The sequence below is a fragment of the Betta splendens genome, chromosome 11 (genome assembly GCF_900634795.4).
Source record: "Betta splendens chromosome 11, fBetSpl5.4, whole genome shotgun sequence".
Taxonomy (NCBI): domain Eukaryota; kingdom Metazoa; phylum Chordata; class Actinopteri; order Anabantiformes; family Osphronemidae; genus Betta; species Betta splendens.
The window spans coordinates 7,432,525-7,448,899 of NC_040891.2; the positions used below are offsets into that span (position 1 = coordinate 7,432,525).

The 16,375-nt window shown below is 44.7% G+C and overlaps 4 protein-coding genes across 7 annotated transcripts in view; all 4 read left to right on the top strand.

The window, feature by feature from the left end:
- The first annotated feature begins 174 nt into the window (after window positions 1–174).
- On the top strand, window positions 175–5,205 carry hoxa9a (homeobox A9a). Its single transcript, XM_029167297.2, has 2 exons — window positions 175–3,726; window positions 4,104–5,205. The coding sequence occupies exons 1-2, from the start codon at window positions 3,120–3,122 to the stop codon at window positions 4,343–4,345; spliced, it is 849 nt and encodes a 282-aa protein (XP_029023130.1). The 5' UTR covers window positions 175–3,119; the 3' UTR covers window positions 4,346–5,205.
- Window positions 4,723–16,375, top strand: part of hoxa3a (homeobox A3a) — a 34,313-nt gene continuing 22,660 nt past the window's right edge. For 3 of the 4 annotated variants that reach the window (XM_029167252.3, XM_055513083.1, XM_029167254.3), the window contains exons 1-2: window positions 4,728–4,861; window positions 10,658–10,823. The gene's annotated coding sequence lies outside the window, so the exon portion shown is untranslated. Of the gene's footprint in view, window positions 4,862–10,657; window positions 10,824–16,375 lie in introns of all 4 variants that reach the window. The other variant, XM_055513084.1, reaches the window with a different exon arrangement.
- On the top strand, window positions 5,619–9,884 carry LOC114865837 (homeobox protein Hox-A7-like). The gene is made up of 2 exons (XM_029167318.3): window positions 5,619–7,976; window positions 8,774–9,884. Exons 1-2 carry the CDS (start codon window positions 7,610–7,612, stop codon window positions 9,064–9,066), a joined length of 660 nt encoding a protein of 219 aa, XP_029023151.1. The 5' UTR covers window positions 5,619–7,609; the 3' UTR covers window positions 9,067–9,884.
- On the top strand, window positions 10,871–16,126 carry hoxa5a (homeobox A5a). Its single transcript, XM_029167298.3, has 2 exons — window positions 10,871–14,395; window positions 14,961–16,126. The coding sequence occupies exons 1-2, from the start codon at window positions 13,813–13,815 to the stop codon at window positions 15,209–15,211; spliced, it is 834 nt and encodes a 277-aa protein (XP_029023131.1). The 5' UTR covers window positions 10,871–13,812; the 3' UTR covers window positions 15,212–16,126.

Here is a 16,375-nt window from a genome sequence, read left to right on the forward strand (position 1 = left end):
GAGGTTTCTCCCTCTCCTCTAAAAGCAGCTTCAGTCGTGAGAGAGGCTTTCAGACGGAGAGGAGGCCCGGCTCTCGGCTACAAATCCGAACTGTACTGATGCACTGTGGATAAACAATGTTCCGCTTTAGTTTGGGGAATACGGGATCCACATTCACAGCTTTGGGTAAGTCCATTCCTCTTTGTGTATTTGCTCCTTTTGCGCCTTGTTGCAGCGGCTTCGCTCTACTGTGCACAGCACTTCCTCAACGCGGACCGTTTGTGTGGACACTCGGAACCGACTCCTACTAATGAATTGCTTGACTGTGTTTCACTTGAGGCCCGGATCGACTGTCGAGTGGTTTAGGTAGTTTCATGTTGTTGGGGTCCTTTTTCTAACTCTGCAACATTAAACTGTCTTAATTGCCCCAGTTACTAACATCGACACCAAACGGAAAGCGAATCAGAAGCATAAGATGACGGAATTGTCGACAATTGTGCCGCAAACGAACAAACAAACCTGCCCGCCTTATAAATCAGGGAGGGGTCCATGTGGAGCTGCTGAGCGTATTGTTGTCCTGTCTAATGTCCTGTGTTCTTCACGTGTTTCTCCCTCGAGCACCTACGAGGTCTGGGGGTGTGCGTGTGTTGCGTTCGGACGCGATTGAAGCCGAGCCGCACGCGTCGTGGACTTGGGATTAATGGTAAAGCGGCGAGCGTTTTCCGTGAGTAGTAGTGACGCAGACGCGCCAGACAAGGCCTCGGTTACGACCACTGCAGTGGAGGGGAAGGGGAAGGTGAATGGGGCAACAGCGACCTCCGTGGGCAATGAGACCGGATACTTCCGCTGCGCAGTGGCGGCTCAGACAAAAGGAGGGGAAGGGCTTTATGGCGATATTTAGATCCGCCAGACAGGCTGTTATCTGCACAGGCAAAAGAAGTGAATAGCCCCCGCGGTAAACCGAGTGAAAAAACACCCTGATTTAGGTTTACAGCCTGGGAGCCATTGGCAAAGTGGCGTCTTTTCCTGCTCTGAAGGTGTTTGTCTATTCTAAGTCTTAGTGCACAAATAGGCGCGCAGCCCGTCGTTTCCCCCCTCGGCTTGTTTGATGTCTGTTGGCCAAATAATGTGCAGCTCGCGGAGAGGTGATAGCCTGCAACCAGGGCGCACGGCGCAGACACCTCGCGACGTCTTCCGCGCTCCGCTGCTAAGCGCAATATAGTAACAGGCGAGTGGGGAGAATTCCTGCGTGTTTAATTGCCTGTGGCCTCGTGGGGTGTTGGCCAAGCTCTCCGTTTATTTGCTGGTAATAAATATAACGCGCAGCGGAATATGTGAGAACCCGAGGTGGCTGATTTGTAGATCTGCATTGGCGAGCAGCGTGTTAGTTAACACGCAGGCACCAGAGTCCAAGGCTTTGTTTGTTTGTTTTTCTTTGTTATGCTTGTATCAGTGTGAGAATCTTCTCATGCTTTTGAGTTAATAAAATGTGACATGTCCACTTTCAAACAATACATTTTATTCCAAGTTAAAATTCCACCATTTATAAAAATCCAAAGTTAATGGTGCATATTTACACTAGTCTGTATTTATTAGCTACTTTAGCTATTTTTAATTATTATTTTCAACGGCTTCCGTGAAGCTACGTTTTTTGCGTACTTGCCACATGCAATGTTCAAAAGACGAAACCACTAACACCAGTTTGAGCATATTCCTAAATCTACTGAGTGTAACTTTACGCCGTCGCCTTGGCTGCTGGCAGATATTAGACAGAATCTGTTAATGGCAGCGATTACAACATGCGGACTTATGCAAGTGTTAACGACGATGCAAATAATAAACACTTTAGGCACAAAAACCACGAATTGACACGACATTTTTTTCTTTTAATTTTCTCCTTTTGTAAAATATTTCAGAAATTTCTATTTTGCTTTAATTTAGTTTGTCACTAACAAACTGTAAACCGAACATCTTCAGTTTATTTGTTGTTGTTGTTACTTTGTAATATACATGTACATTTTATCAATAATACAGTTAAAAACATGTTTGTAATATAAATTGAGTTTACACGGTTAGGCTAATTATAGACGCTAATAATTGTGTGTAAACTGCAACAAGACGAACTTGAAAATAAAATAATAAAATAATCAGTGCTTGAGTTGGTGTTTTTTTAAGTGGAATCTTTCACAATAACTTATTTCCAATGGCTAGAAATACACCTAATATTTTAATGTTTGAGCTTTAATGTGAAAATGTGCAATATGCGGTGCGGTATATGCCGTTGTATTCTTTCTGTGTTGTAGTTTAGGTTATTATATCGGCGCATATTGAGCTGTAACCTCATCGCAGGCGCTGAAGCTAAAAGTCCTGCATGAAACAGCGGCGAGCTTTTGGGTAATTCTTCCGTTCTGAACCAACCAGAACCTACACAGTATCACATTCACAAGTGCAACAAACCCCTATTTCATGAATACTGAATATGAGGTTTGTGTTGCTGGTGAGTTATGTTTGATATTTCAGGCCGGAAAGCGCGAGGTGGTGGCTGTTTCTGCCGAAATGTGGCAAAAATATATCAGATGCAGTTTGCACTGACTTGATTCGAGATCCAGACGATGTTTGAGCTTTAAATTGCAGATTTTTTAATACGGCTGCGGTTCGAATATGTGTTAGTGAGCAGCAATGGTAGGGTGCTTACGTGTCCTATAAAATACCTCGTAAAATAAGGCTTCCAAAAACATACTTTATCGTTCTGGTTGTCTGTGAGGGATTCTAACGGCAGCAGCATGAAATACTGGAAAACATCATTTCGGTCAGTCATTCATTTTTCCATGTTGCGGATTTCAGATCTTTCGCATATGTTTAATTCTTAGCTTTAAAACCAGGAGTTGTTACAGGAGCGCGGGTGAGTATTTAATGACCAAAGGGATTGATTTATCCTTTATTGTTCAGCCTTTGTGGTCACGTGTGCGCGTTACCCAATGGCATGGCAGCCTGTCTCCCCATTACTAGTCCACTGTAGTTCTCTGTGGGGCCAAGTTGCTACTTGATTTCTCCACATTGTTATTTTGTGAGGCTAGGTTTACTGCGTGTGTGTGTGTGTGTGTGCGTGTGTATGTTGTGTGCGCGCGTTTTACTTTTGCATGCATCTGCTGTATGACGGTGTACATGTAACTAGTCTATTTTTTCCTGCCATGTCGACATCCGGAACGCTGACCAGTTACTACGTCGATTCCCTCATTCTGCCCGAGAGTGAGGAGCTCTCTGTGCCGAGATACCCCTCCGGTCCAGGGCTCCAGCACCCGAGACAGTCCGCCTCCCTGAGCGACCACAGCGAGCTTGGAGCTTGCACCTTTCCGTCCAAACCTCCGGTGTTCGGTCCGTCATGGAGCCACGTCCCCGGCACTCAGTTCCCAGGGACGGTCTCCTCTGTTTATCATCACCACTATGGGCATCCCCAAGGCCCGGTAGGTGCAGACACAGATGGCCGCTACCAGTCGTGGCTGCTAGAACCTATGTCCGGTTCGCTGCCCATGACCGGATTACCGACGACCCACCACTACGGGATCAAACCGGAGGGTCTGGGAGCGAGAGCTGACGGGACGCTGCCGGGCTCCCACACGGCGCTGCTGCTCTCCGACTACGCCAACGGGACCGTGGCGACGGCATCACCGGTGGAAAAGGACGCGCTGTCCGGCCAAGCAGGCGACATAAGCGGGGAGAGCGAGGAGAAACCAGGCCTGGATCCAAGTAAGTCGCCGCACAGTCCTTTATGTTAATACGACTCATACCCCATAAAGCCGCAGCGATGTGGGTGCGTGATGGGGGCGCGCGTCTGAACAGATGCCATTCTGAGGATGCCATTTCCTTATGGGGACTGTTAATAACGCGGCTCCCATCGCTATATTAGAAAAGTGATTGTAGCTTCAAAAAACTGAGCAGAAAGAGGCGGAGATAAATGTGACAGGATGTAGATGCGTTCATACACGCAGGTTTTAATATCCAGATCTGGGCTCGCCTCGTCTGCACCAAACGATGAGCGATGTGTGATTGCCTATTTTATTTCATTTCAATTTGACCTCCAGACAAAGGCCCCTCACGTCATTGTCGCACCCCACTCTTTCCAGATAACCCCGTGTCCAACTGGCTCCACGCGAGTGCCACGAGAAAAAAGCGCTGTCCGTACACCAAGCACCAGATCCTGGAGCTGGAGAAAGAATTCCTGTTTAACACCTACCTGACCAGGGACCGTAGGTACGAGGTGGCGAGGCTGCTAAACCTCACCGAGAGACAGGTTAAAATCTGGTTCCAGAACCGCAGGATGAAGATGAAGAAGTTTAATAAAGACGGCGCACCGAAAGACGAATGACTGAACCCATAGGTAAACAGTATTTAGGCCGGTGGCGAGCTTCACGTGGGAGCTCTGAGCTCTGCTGGACCCTGTTTTTAAACTTCATTGTCTTATTGTTCCATAACAGACGCTTTTAGGCTTCGCCTATTTGTCTTGATATAAATCGCATGCCGCGCTTCAGTTCGATGCGACTACCTTTGTATTGCACAATTTTAACAGTGCCCACTCCTTTTATTATTATTATTTTTAATTTTGTTCATTTTTAAACTTGATTTGAATTAATACCTCGTTAACGTGTATTAGTTGGCCTCGTCCCTGTGCTTTGTTGTGTATGAGTGCTTTTAGCTGTGCGTGTTTTCTGGTTTGTAGCGACATTTGTCTATCTCAGAGTTATCTAAACGTATAGTTTGTGAAATACACTAATTTTATTGTTGTTTCTCTCTTACTCCTATTCAACTATGACTGATGACCATGAGTTTGAATCTAACATTGGAACCGTAGATGAACAAGACTGATGACTCATCGCATTTTGAAGTGGGTACATAAACCTCACAGACCTCTGAAAAATGCTCACTAAATTATATGTTATAGATTCTATATCACATGATTGACTACCTATGTCTTTCAACTACCTACAATAACCTCATTTCTTTTCTCAATGGTGGATTATAGTAGATTTGCTTGCGTGAGATATAACGAATTTACGAATTTCAGGGAGTAACCTTTTGAAAGAACATGTTTATTAGTGAGAGAACATGAAATAAAACACTGTAGGCTACTTATGGAATACCTCGCGATCTGCTGATCGTCTGACTTTTGGTTCACAAATGTAATTTGTACTTTATTTATTAAATAAACAAATTATATCTGCGAATGCATGAACGAGGCATTATTATTAATTTGTTTTACCCTGTCATGGTAATATTCTATGCCCAATAATGTCTCTATTGCCCCTGATAGTTCCATAGATTTTAAAATGCACATCTAAATTCAGACATTCATATATACAAATATGTAAAAGATTTTACAAATATTTTAGGTATTTTATTTTGCAAGGAGCACATTCAAGTGTGTGTGTGTGTGTGTGTGTGTGTGTGTGTGTGTGTGTGTGTGTGTGTGTGTGTGTGTGTGTGTGTGTGTCTAGATTGGGGACAGAGCAGCGTCTTGGCAGAGGATGTTGTTAGCTGTATACAGCCATAAAAGACAATTACCGCTATAACCTTTTATGGGGTGCAAAGCGCTGTGAGGCGAGAGGACACGAAACAAAAAAAGATATAGAGGGCTTCGATGGCTGAAGCCCAAAATATTACAGCCGATGTGTATCTGTTGAGCTCGTATGACGGGCCCGCACAGGATGAAGCCGCCGACATTAGCGTTCTTTCACTGCACAAGAGGGAAAATCAGTTAAACAACACAAATGCATTGAAATTTGACCTTCCAGAGTTTGCTTTAGATAAAGGAGGGTCACGGCGAGGAGCTCTACTTTTAACATGTGCCGTCCATGTGTAAGGACGCTTCAAGTCTCTGCATGTTGACGAAACTATTTGACACAAGATAAAAAAAAAAAAAAGAATACGATAAATCCAGTGTGAGCGAGCTGCAGAGCGGCTGGATCAGACGCGGCCACGGCTCTGTCAGTAGAGAGAGCTCAGAAACAGGCCTGTTATTGCAGTAGAAGGTGAGGTGGACTTTAGACTAGCTGGAGAGGTGTTGTGACGCGTTAGAGGACGCAGATGGACCCAAACTTCAAAGACTCGACCAAAGACAGTGCAATAAAACGCCTGGTCTGCTATACTGTCTGGCATTCCACTTTTAATGGCTTTATGGCCGTCCAGACACAATTAGGCTGTTTCCAGAATGGCACCCATTTGTGTTTTTTCCCCTTCCCTTTCTGTGAGACTGGGCTCTGGACAAAAGGCCGAGCGGAAATGATCAGCTTTATTGGATTCTTCCCGACGGGGACGCGCAGGACTCACGGTCATTCGGAGCGATCCTTTGTTTCTACCTGGGAACCTTCCGCCCTCTGCTCTGGTGTTGGGCCTGTCTTATTGGAGAAGGAGCAATAAAGCCAGCAACTAGCTTCAAACGCAGTAGTTGGCCCACAGATGATGATGGTAGATGCATTTTTATATATGCGCAGGCGCGTTGCTGAATTAGCAATTACGTCACATTTTAACACTCCTCTTTTTCATATGAATTTGTTTATCTTTTTTTTTTACCCTCACTGAAGCAGAAAGGGGAGCGAAAACGCATGCGCAGTGCTTTACTCGCCCTGCAGTACCTGCACGTCACCAGCGGGTGGCGACACTGTTCCACAGCATCTGTGCTTTTGAACACTAATGAACCTGCATATGGTAACAAACTGTAGTAACATTTTTAAGAGTCTAGCAAAATAATTTCACACCTTTTTACAGTCTCCGTTCAGGCTGCAGCTCTTTGTAGAACAAAAAGAAAAAAAAACAGGCAGCACACGGTGGCTACTACTTTACTGCAGTTGCCCACAGACGAGCACGCTCCGTCGTTTGCTTCTAGGAAAATTGCTTTTGTTAAGTATTTACTTGATCCAGTTTGTATTTTTTAATGTATTTAGTTTAATTTAAAAAATCGACATGTAAGTATTTTTACATATATTTATATATATTTATGTTGTTATATTTTGCATAATTTAGGCCTGTTTTATGCTAATTTGCTGCTTTACGCATGATAAGCAATTACAATTACTATTTTTTACGACATGAACATGTTTTAGATATATTTTATTTAGCTAATATCACGATATGTGTTTTATGAACGCTTATTTCTCGATAAACAAAAAAGCAACAATAACATAAGTAGCAAGTTCTCTGATTAAACAAATTGTGCTGTGAACAGAAAACATTATCTAGCAAGATTAAAGTAGCATGCTACACATATTCACCCCTAGATAATTTATATAAATCGGTGGTGACTTTTTGTAACATTGTAGTGAGAAAAGTGATTTACTGCGCACATTACCGTTCCGGTTATTGTGCATTGCTTCGGTCAGTGGAACTGTGTGACTCTTTTTGTTGTGTGTATGTATTTGTTTTTGAGAAGCGTTAATCCCACTCTGCAGTCTGCGCCACAATGAAGTCCATGCCTGATTGGGTGAGAGTGGTCAAGCCCGAGTCACGTGGTTGAGTTCCTTGGTCCAGAACAAAAATGGGGTTTGGTGTAAATCTAGGGTGTATTGCTGTCATATATCACGCTACCTCGTAAAAACGACACTGAGGATTCTGGGACAACAAATCAGAGAGAAAAAATATGAGTTCTTATTATGTGGATGGTCCTTTTAGCAAATATACGGCGGGTAGTCCTCTGTTCCCAAACGTGGAGCGGCTTTCTTGCAGTAGTGGACCCAGTGGAGAGGACTGTGGCTCCGCTCGGACCACTGCGGCCATCGCCTTTGCACCAAGCCTGGCTGGAGTTTACAGCGTCAATAATGGCGTATACCAGAGCCACCCTATGTTTACCTCGGGCTTTGGCCAGGGGCAGGTCACACACACACTGCGTTGCAGCCAGTTTGACCAGAGCCTCCTGTTCAGCGACAGCTGCTGCAGTCCGGGGCCGGGACCTCTCACCTCGCCGCCGGACAAACAATACCGGATGTACCCCTGGATGAGAGCATCAGGTACGTGCAGATATTGTCTCCTATGAGCTATTTCTTAGGTCGATACTCTTAAAATTATTGCAATATTTACTCTGATTGTTAGAGATTCAATTAATTTCGTGAAGTCGATGCTGTTGCATGGAAAGAATCGTAAAACTTTTATTGCGCAACTAATGAGTTCTGCAGCCATAAATTCATTTGGCCTGCGCTTCTGTGCTGGCTACGCAGAGACCTTGCCGCTGGGGGTTTTCTCTGCTCTCCTATTACTCTTATAGCCTCTTCTCCCTTTTGTGGTTGTAAAAGAAGACCAGCGTGTTGTGTAAATCAGTTTTCTGCAGCTCCTTTCTAATTGGGTCTGCACTGCAGAGGCTCTGATATTTTCTGAAACTCGTTCGTGCACATTGCTGGATCAATACGCGCCACTAGGCCACAGCTGTAAAGAAGCCAGGCGGACTGAGGACGCAAGTAAATTAAAACAATGCCGCTTGTTATAACTTTAAAAGAGAAGGTGTTAAAGGCTGTAATTTAATTACGGCGTGCGGAGCGTTGTTGGCTTTTAATTGGGGAGGCATGCGCCAAACACCTCAGCAGGACGACTTTAAAGACTTTAAACTTGTTCCTTTTTAGTGCGCGTCTGCTGCCGTTTGGTGATGGGGTGTGTGGGCTGGTTCCAACGTTAAAATACCATCTACAATTATTGCACTTCACAAAAACGTGGCTCAGGAGATTTTTGTGTTTTATTGTCGTCAACAATTTAAAAAAATAAGTAAATAAAACTGTGCAGGTTTTATATAGCTAATTCACGATGTTTCTCATAGATCCAAATCGAAAGCGGGGGCGGCAGACCTACACCCGGTACCAGACCCTGGAGCTGGAGAAGGAGTTCCACTTCAACCGGTACCTGACGCGCAGGCGGAGGATCGAGATAGCCCATGCCCTCTGCCTCTCGGAGAGACAGATCAAAATCTGGTTTCAGAACCGCAGGATGAAGTGGAAGAAGGATCACAAGGACGAGCCGGTGCCGAACCCCGGGGAAAAAGACGTGCAGGCGGTGCATGACAGTGGCGACACCCAGAGCTCCGGTCCAGAAGGAGAAACTGCGGCAAAGTAACAAAGACAATAAGACAGTTATAAAAACAGAGCAGGTCAATAATTATGATAATTAATCACACCACAATAAAAATTGTGTAATCAACGATACACAGAAAACTTTAGATGTGGGTTTAAACCCAACGTGAACAACCTGCTCTGCGAGACAGAGCCGTATCCTGTGACTACCTACAAAATCATTTTTATATATAACATACAGCATTAAATATTATTACACTACTGAGCCAACATTCCTTTAACGAAAAACTACCTATTTTCTTTACTAATTTCACACCACTGACGCAACTAATTCAACACGTTGAAGTAAATGAATGTACTTTTTTGTCCTTCCTCTCAGACTTTTATATTTATAGGGAACAAATATAACGTTTTATGTAGACTTCCATAAATTTATAGACTAATAGGTTTAGGTATCAGCTGTGAACTAAGTGATTATATTTGTGTATATATATAGTGCTTTTATCCCGGTATTGTTATTTTTTTAAGCTACCTCAGAGGCCATACAGTCCACGCGCTTATTATACAACAAACACTTAGACTTTAGCTGTGCATTACAAAATGTTTAGTGTTAGGATCAATATTTCACATAGAATGAATTCATACACAATTTTGTTACCACTGGATTTCGGTATCCGTTTATACTGAGTGTAAATGAGAATAAAATTAAAATGTGCAAACAATAATATACATTTAGCGCATATACCTGCGTTTGCAACAAACTGTGAAGAAACTAATGCCCAATGAAAATTAATGTGGAAGCAAATACACAAGACAGCAAATAACACTGAAACCCTGTTCAGAATATATCAAGTCTGTAAATAAAATTACAATATTTCAAATAAAATAGCTTTCATTTGTTGATTTGTTCGCACTTGACATTTTACTGCCTCATGACTGTTGACAATCACAGCAATTCGCCCGCGCGCTGCTTGTCCAACAGCGTCCTGTCCCCGGCAGGTCGCGCGACGCTCACTGTACGCAACATGAGATTACCTGTAATGAGACGCGCCGCGGTGTGTTATGGGGGTTAGGTAAACACTGGAGCTGGGGAATGTGAACTATGAGGATGCGAGATGGGGCAGGCTGCACATGAAAGGGAATTAGTGTTGAACTCTGCGTTCCCTCTTCGCTCGGTAAGATGGCGCCTGACGGTGACCTGCCTCTTCCTCCTGTCTCCTCTCCATCCCTCCCTCCCTCCCTCCCTCCTTCCATCCATCCCTCCCTCCCTCCCTCCCTCCCTCTCAGGCCCCCACCCCCCTCGCCCTCCAGCTCTCGGTCATAAATCCGCTGTTGTTTATGAAAATTTACAACATAGCAATACAACTTTACGACGCGCCTCGGCCTCCCATTGGCCGCAGCTCGTCACGTGGCAGTGAGCCGTGAACATGAACTTTTTATATATAATTTCCAATAGCGGAATAGATCCGCCTTTCATTTAACGGTCTCCAGCTTTCAGGCGGCTCTTTTCACCAGCAACCTTGTTCATGCTTTCTGCCTCTTCACGTCTATCTTCTGTGGCTTTGAGGGTTTTTTTTTGTTCCTCGGTCACATTCAAGCGGGAGCTGTTCACGAGACATGACTGTATTGTTTAGGTGCCGTGCTGTCAGTGCCTTGACCGGTTTCGGAGAGATGAATGGAAAGAGTCCCGGTGCGTCACTGACCCCCGGCATCCTCAGTTTCTGTCAGGGGACTCAGCTGGAGAATTTTGTCCGCACCTGCCAATTTCCTCCACTGTTTTCAGCCATAGACCTTCACAAGGTAAGACCACTTTTCACATTCTGCTCGTTTTGTGCATTTTACTACGAACTGATAAATCAATCAATGCGGGAATTTAAATGCAATGTCTTTTTGTAAATACACCAAAGTCACATTCCTTTGACGTTGTTGGTTGCATGTTAAATGCCCCTAGTTTGAATGATGTAGACACGTCGTTGTTCTGATTCGTTCGGATAAAACAACGGACCATTTTCTACATTCACTCCGTTTGCCTGCCTGTCTGCTAGACTTTGTTGTTGTCGGACTGCTATGGCTTGAAGGTTTCAAGAGTCGTTAAGTGGATTGTGGCTGAAACACGTGCTCTTTGACGCCCTCACGTGGAGACACTAGAAAGTCCTGCGTTGCAGGCTGGACGTCAGACACGTCGGCTTCTGTTTTTACCTGCGCCTCGGTGCGTTTGCTTCAAGGTTTCGTGCTTCCGACACGCGCAGCCAGGCCTCGACCCGGGGTGGATAGACTGTTTCACGCAGGAGTGTATCAACATCAACATGTTTTAAAATGAAGACATTTTTTTCTCTTAGAGTAACGTGTTGGGACTGTGCAGAGGTTTGCTGCGTAGTTTATTATTATTATTATTATTATGGACGCCAAAGCAGCTCTTTGACGCGCTAACATGCAAAGCTTTTATAAAGCCTCTGCACTGATTCGATGCAAATAGCGTATAACAGTTCCCATGTTACGCACCACATCCTGTTTTGTCCCCTTTTAAATTATAGCTTAATTTTTGAGGAGAGACGTGACTGTTCATCTGCTTTGATTTTTGTTTTACTCTTTTTTTTCCCCCTCACACTTCTGCTGCAGTAAAGTTTGTTATTACACAAAATATCACCTTGAATTTGAAGTCACGTTTTAGTGGACGGCTTTTAAAGAGGGAAACGCATTGCTGCAGTGTAATTGAGTGCTCGTGGGCTCAGGGGTGTTGGTGTGTGAAGCTGCCTGCAGAGTGCACTGCCTTCCTTCTTCCTGCAGCCGTGACCCCGTCACTCCGTGCCCGACGCGTCTGACAGCCGCGCGCGCTCTCTGCTTTCGTCTCCTTTCTTTCCTCCTTTATTTAGTTACTGGGTGTATCCCACGGTTTTCGTGGGAACTTTGTTGCCATTGGCCAGTCATCAGCTGTTAAAGCCAGAGTGTCTAGCGAAAGCAGGCTCCGCGCAGGTCTCCCCTTCACGTGGGCCCACTGGATTTTGGAGCCCAGCGCTCGCCCCGTGCTCGATTCGTGCCTTCTGGGGCTCTGTTAATGTAACGGACGCACATACCTGGAGTTGATTAATCTCAATCTAGCTGTTTTTTCCACTAACACAGGATTGGGCTTGTGCTGGGCTGAGATACTCTGGGGGAATAGCACGTAGTGGGCAAATAGAGGACAAGCCGCTGCTTTTCGAGAGACGACGGTGCCATAAAAATTCCACAAGCAGAGAACCGAGGCAGAGCCGTGGGCCTCATTCCGGTTTGAGGCGCTGTGCAGTTCTCTTGTTTGTCTCATATGACTCGGATTTCACAGAAAGAACAGCGAACTGCTTTTTTAGCATTAATTGACAGAAGTCATATGCAGAGATGGATCAGAGTCTGGCGAAGCCTTTCAACATTTCGTTGTTGTACCAAATGGCTGCTTTAGTGAGAACCTATTTTATTAGTATTTTTTTTACATCATGCAGTGGTTCTGATCTTTCTCAAATATCACACGAGATTTTTCAACTTTTCACAAAATGGGAAAATTCGACACAATGTTTTACGTTAGTGTATCTTAAATGTTAATTTAATTATTTTGCACAATATGCATGTTTATTCTGCGGTAATGCAAAGACCTGGTGTATTTTACACGCTATTCTTTTTGACATTTTGTTGCGTCTCTAACGCATTAGCTCATTTAACCAGTGTTTCATAGTGGAAGCACAACGAAGCTGCTTATGAACTAAAACCACACGCTATTCTCCATCTTGTCTTGACATTAAAAAGAAAAAAAAAAATAGAAAAGCGTCTTGTTAAGAGCGAATGTTTAAAAGTCAGCATGACAGAGGATTCACACTTAAATAAGACCGAAAATAACATCGGGTTGTGCTCGCAATTTCATCCAAATGGCTGTTGTTCGGCATCGTTAAATTGTAATCAGTTTATATAGACGGTAACGTGGAGAGCGTGCATCTTTTACAGTCTGCTTTATCAAGCGCCATAAAGGGCAGATGTTGACTGGCAGCCTCCGTGGCGTCATTCGATGTAGTGCTTTTATCTTTTCCCTAAACATTTATTCATTAGACTTTTCCCACATGCGTGTTTGTTCACTTTCTTAACGATTCTACAAAAAAAGTGTGGAAAACAGCGCCCTGCTCCGAATGGGCTTTTATTCTATTAAGTGCAGACGCTATTTGCACCCATCGCCTATCATAACATGCGTAAGAGATCCTGATCGAATTATTGTTGTACGCTACGCTCGCGGAGATTGCACTCTCAGCGTGTCACTTGTTGTATTGTTTAGGAGCCCGTTGGTTTTTTTGCCGCATTGGTCGTTAACCTCGAAATGACCCCGTGCGGAGCACACGCCTCGCGGAGCGCCGCAGACAGGCAGTGCACAGTTGCGCCAGAGGATGGCGCACCACGACAATTCAAAACAGCCGAGCCCCGACTCGGGCTTTGCCCTAGCCACGAGCGCTTGGAGGCGCGCGCACCTCACATCCCACCCAGTATTTCCTGCGTGCACGAGTTTACCTCTGGAGGTCACCAAGCAGGATTTACGACTGGTCAACAAAAGCACGTGATACTCCGCCGTACCCCATATTTGGGTGCCTACGTAAGAGAGAATCAAGTCCATGTCCCACTCATTTCCATAATTCATCATAAATTGTGCAAGGGTGCTATAGGACGCGCTAAACCATAAGAGCCACAAATCAAGTACACAGGTTTATGCTATTTTACCTCCAAACACAAAAAGACGACAACAACGCGTGCAACGAGTAAACGGTGGAATTGTCAACAAATGAGCTCCTATTTTGTGAACTCATTTTGCGGTCGCTATCCCAATGGCGCGGACTTCCAGTTACATAATTATGGAGACCATAGTACGGCAAACGAGCAATACAGAGACTCTACAGCCATGCACGCCGGCAGGTATGGCTATGGCTACAACGGGATGGACCTAACCGTCGGACGGGCCGGTACCGGACACTTTGTGGGCAGCGAGCGGACGCCGGGCTACTCCCCGAGCCACTCGGCGCCGTCAACACCCTCCGTGGAGCCAGTCAGGTACACGCAGTCGTCCAGCAGCGCCGGCAACTCCTCTCTGTCGCCGCCACCTGACCCTCTACCGTGCGCCTCGGTCGCCGGCTCGTCCCCGGTGGCGGAGGCTCAGTCCCAGCACCGAGCCGCGAAGAACTCCATAACGAGTCCGTGCTCGAGCTCGAACGGAGGCACGCTGCTGCTGAACCGGGAGTGCGTGTCCAAAGCGTCGCCCCTCGAGGAGGAGAAGCCCACGGGAAGCGCGCCGACAACTCCTCAAAATGTCACCGACTCCTCGCAGCCTCAAATATACCCGTGGATGAGGAAACTACACATAAGTCACGGTAAAGAGCTTTTATACGTTTCTTTCGATTTAGAGTGACGTTTGTTGGTCCGTTTGATAAAGAGGACATTTTTATTTAGAGCACTGCAGATCGATGTATTTCAAGATTTCGTAACATAATATCTAATATAAGCATAAAAATCAATGTGCCGTCGAAGTGGCGCCATTAGCGCTCTCACCTGTTTGATGCATTTAATGCTGTCACCATGTTGAACAGGAACGGGAAACGATTTTAAAGTTACTTAAACATGTTAGTTAAGGGCAATTAAATATATTGATTTGTTTACTAATAGATTTGAAACTTTAAATAGCCCCGGCGGCCACAGTTTGGTGATAGTTTCTTATCGTATGGTGGAGGTGGGAAAGTGTGTGTTTTACTTTACTAGCTTTGAATCCTCTTTCTACTGTGCGCAGTTTAAAACTTAGTTGTGTGCGAACAACTTTACCTGTAAAAACTACTTAACGTAATATAGCAAAATATGATTATTTTTAAAAAGTTGCTAATGTCATATGTGGAAAATCGATCGATCTTCATCTTTTATTTCCTTCCTCGTTTTCTATCCAAGATTTATCTGGACCCGAGGGGAAGAGAGCCAGGACTGCTTACACCCGGTACCAGACCCTGGAGCTGGAGAAGGAGTTCCACTTCAACCGGTACCTGACCCGCAGGCGGAGGATCGAGATAGCCCATGCCCTCTGCCTCTCGGAGAGACAGATCAAAATCTGGTTTCAGAACCGCAGGATGAAGTGGAAGAAGGACAACAAGCTGAAGAGCATGAGCATGGCGGCAGCAGGCGGGGGAGGCTACAGGCCTTGATATTCACCCCTCTACGCCTGATAACGAGCACTATATGAGAATGAAAACAAAGATTGTCATATCAACTTATCTTCCTATGTCATAAAGCGCAGAGACTTGTTAAGAGGCTGCTTGCGGGACAGGGGACAGCCCACACGCAGCCCAGTGTATGCCCATGTCCCATTATATTCCTATTCCTAATATTATTTACTTTTTACTTTCACCGTGGTAATGTTTATGTGAGTAAAAAAATGCATCATGTACAGTCCTCTTAGATTTAGAGAAAGAAGAAACAAAATAAATGTTTGTTTAAATTATTTCTTGTTCAGATAAAAAAATAATAATAATAATAAACGGTCAACGCTTGAAATGAAACCTTCCGCAAATAAATCTTGTACAAGAGTTGTGTGATGCACTCAGAACAATACCAGCCGAATAAATAGAAGGTTGAGGTTGGGCTTCATTGTGTTTAGTCTTCGTTTTCCATGTCTGTATTGTACATATGTGTATTTATTTGTTTGGTGTATTGTACCAGCTGATCCGATAACTCGCTTCCAAACGTGCAGCCAGCAGATATGTTTAAGCCTCGTGTGGTTTTCGTGTGCGTTGTCGAACGTGTATGGGCAGAATGTGCCGACTCAGTCTTGTGTGTGTGCAGTAGCTGCGCCTTGTATCTTTGTTTTTCTGCAGGAGCTGCTGTGTGCTTTGTTACATGCAGGGCGCAACATCTTAGCAAACCGTGTTTCGTCCTATGTTTTAGCTGCTTTATTGTTTTATTTTTCCATGTTTTGTGGAGGCTCAGTAAAGTAAACGCCATTGCCAATGTGTGAACTCCATCGTGATAAGCTTTTTTGTAAATGTTTTTCAAAGACTGGAAGTGAAGAATATACTATAATAATGATGGCCATTATAATAAACTTTTTACTGGAACGGCAACTTCACTTTGCGTTTTTGTAAGACGCTCAACCTGGTTTCGCTCTGCTCCGTCCGCTCTTATGGAAGAGTCAGAGTTTGCTGACTGGGTCAGAATCATTAAGACTCGCGCGCGAGCTGTGAGTAATTGTCAGCGTCCGCGAGTTAAATCTCCTTGAATTCAACAGGTCTCCTTGAATGAAAGCTTCTGGTTTTACTCACCTTGCTGCGGATCTGGGGGGCTTTGGGGTCCTTGGTCACTAATAAGCGCCA

What these genes read in the sequence shown, in the direction of transcription:
- LOC114865837 (XM_029167318.3), top strand. Translation starts at nt 7,610, where the DNA reads ATGAGTTCTTATTATGTGGATGGTCCTTTTAGCAAATATACGGCGGGT. An exon ending in CCCCTGGATGAGAGCATCAG is followed by an intron (nt 7,977 to 8,773) that starts GTACGTGCAGAT and finishes TGTTTCTCATAG; the next exon opens with ATCCAAATCGAAAGCGGGGG.
- hoxa5a (XM_029167298.3), top strand. Translation starts at nt 13,813, where the DNA reads ATGAGCTCCTATTTTGTGAACTCATTTTGCGGTCGCTATCCCAATGGC. An exon ending in GAAACTACACATAAGTCACG is followed by an intron (nt 14,396 to 14,960) that starts GTAAAGAGCTTT and finishes TTTCTATCCAAG; the next exon opens with ATTTATCTGGACCCGAGGGG.
- hoxa9a (XM_029167297.2), top strand. Translation starts at nt 3,120, where the DNA reads ATGCATCTGCTGTATGACGGTGTACATGTAACTAGTCTATTTTTTCCT. An exon ending in GAAACCAGGCCTGGATCCAA is followed by an intron (nt 3,727 to 4,103) that starts GTAAGTCGCCGC and finishes CACTCTTTCCAG; the next exon opens with ATAACCCCGTGTCCAACTGG.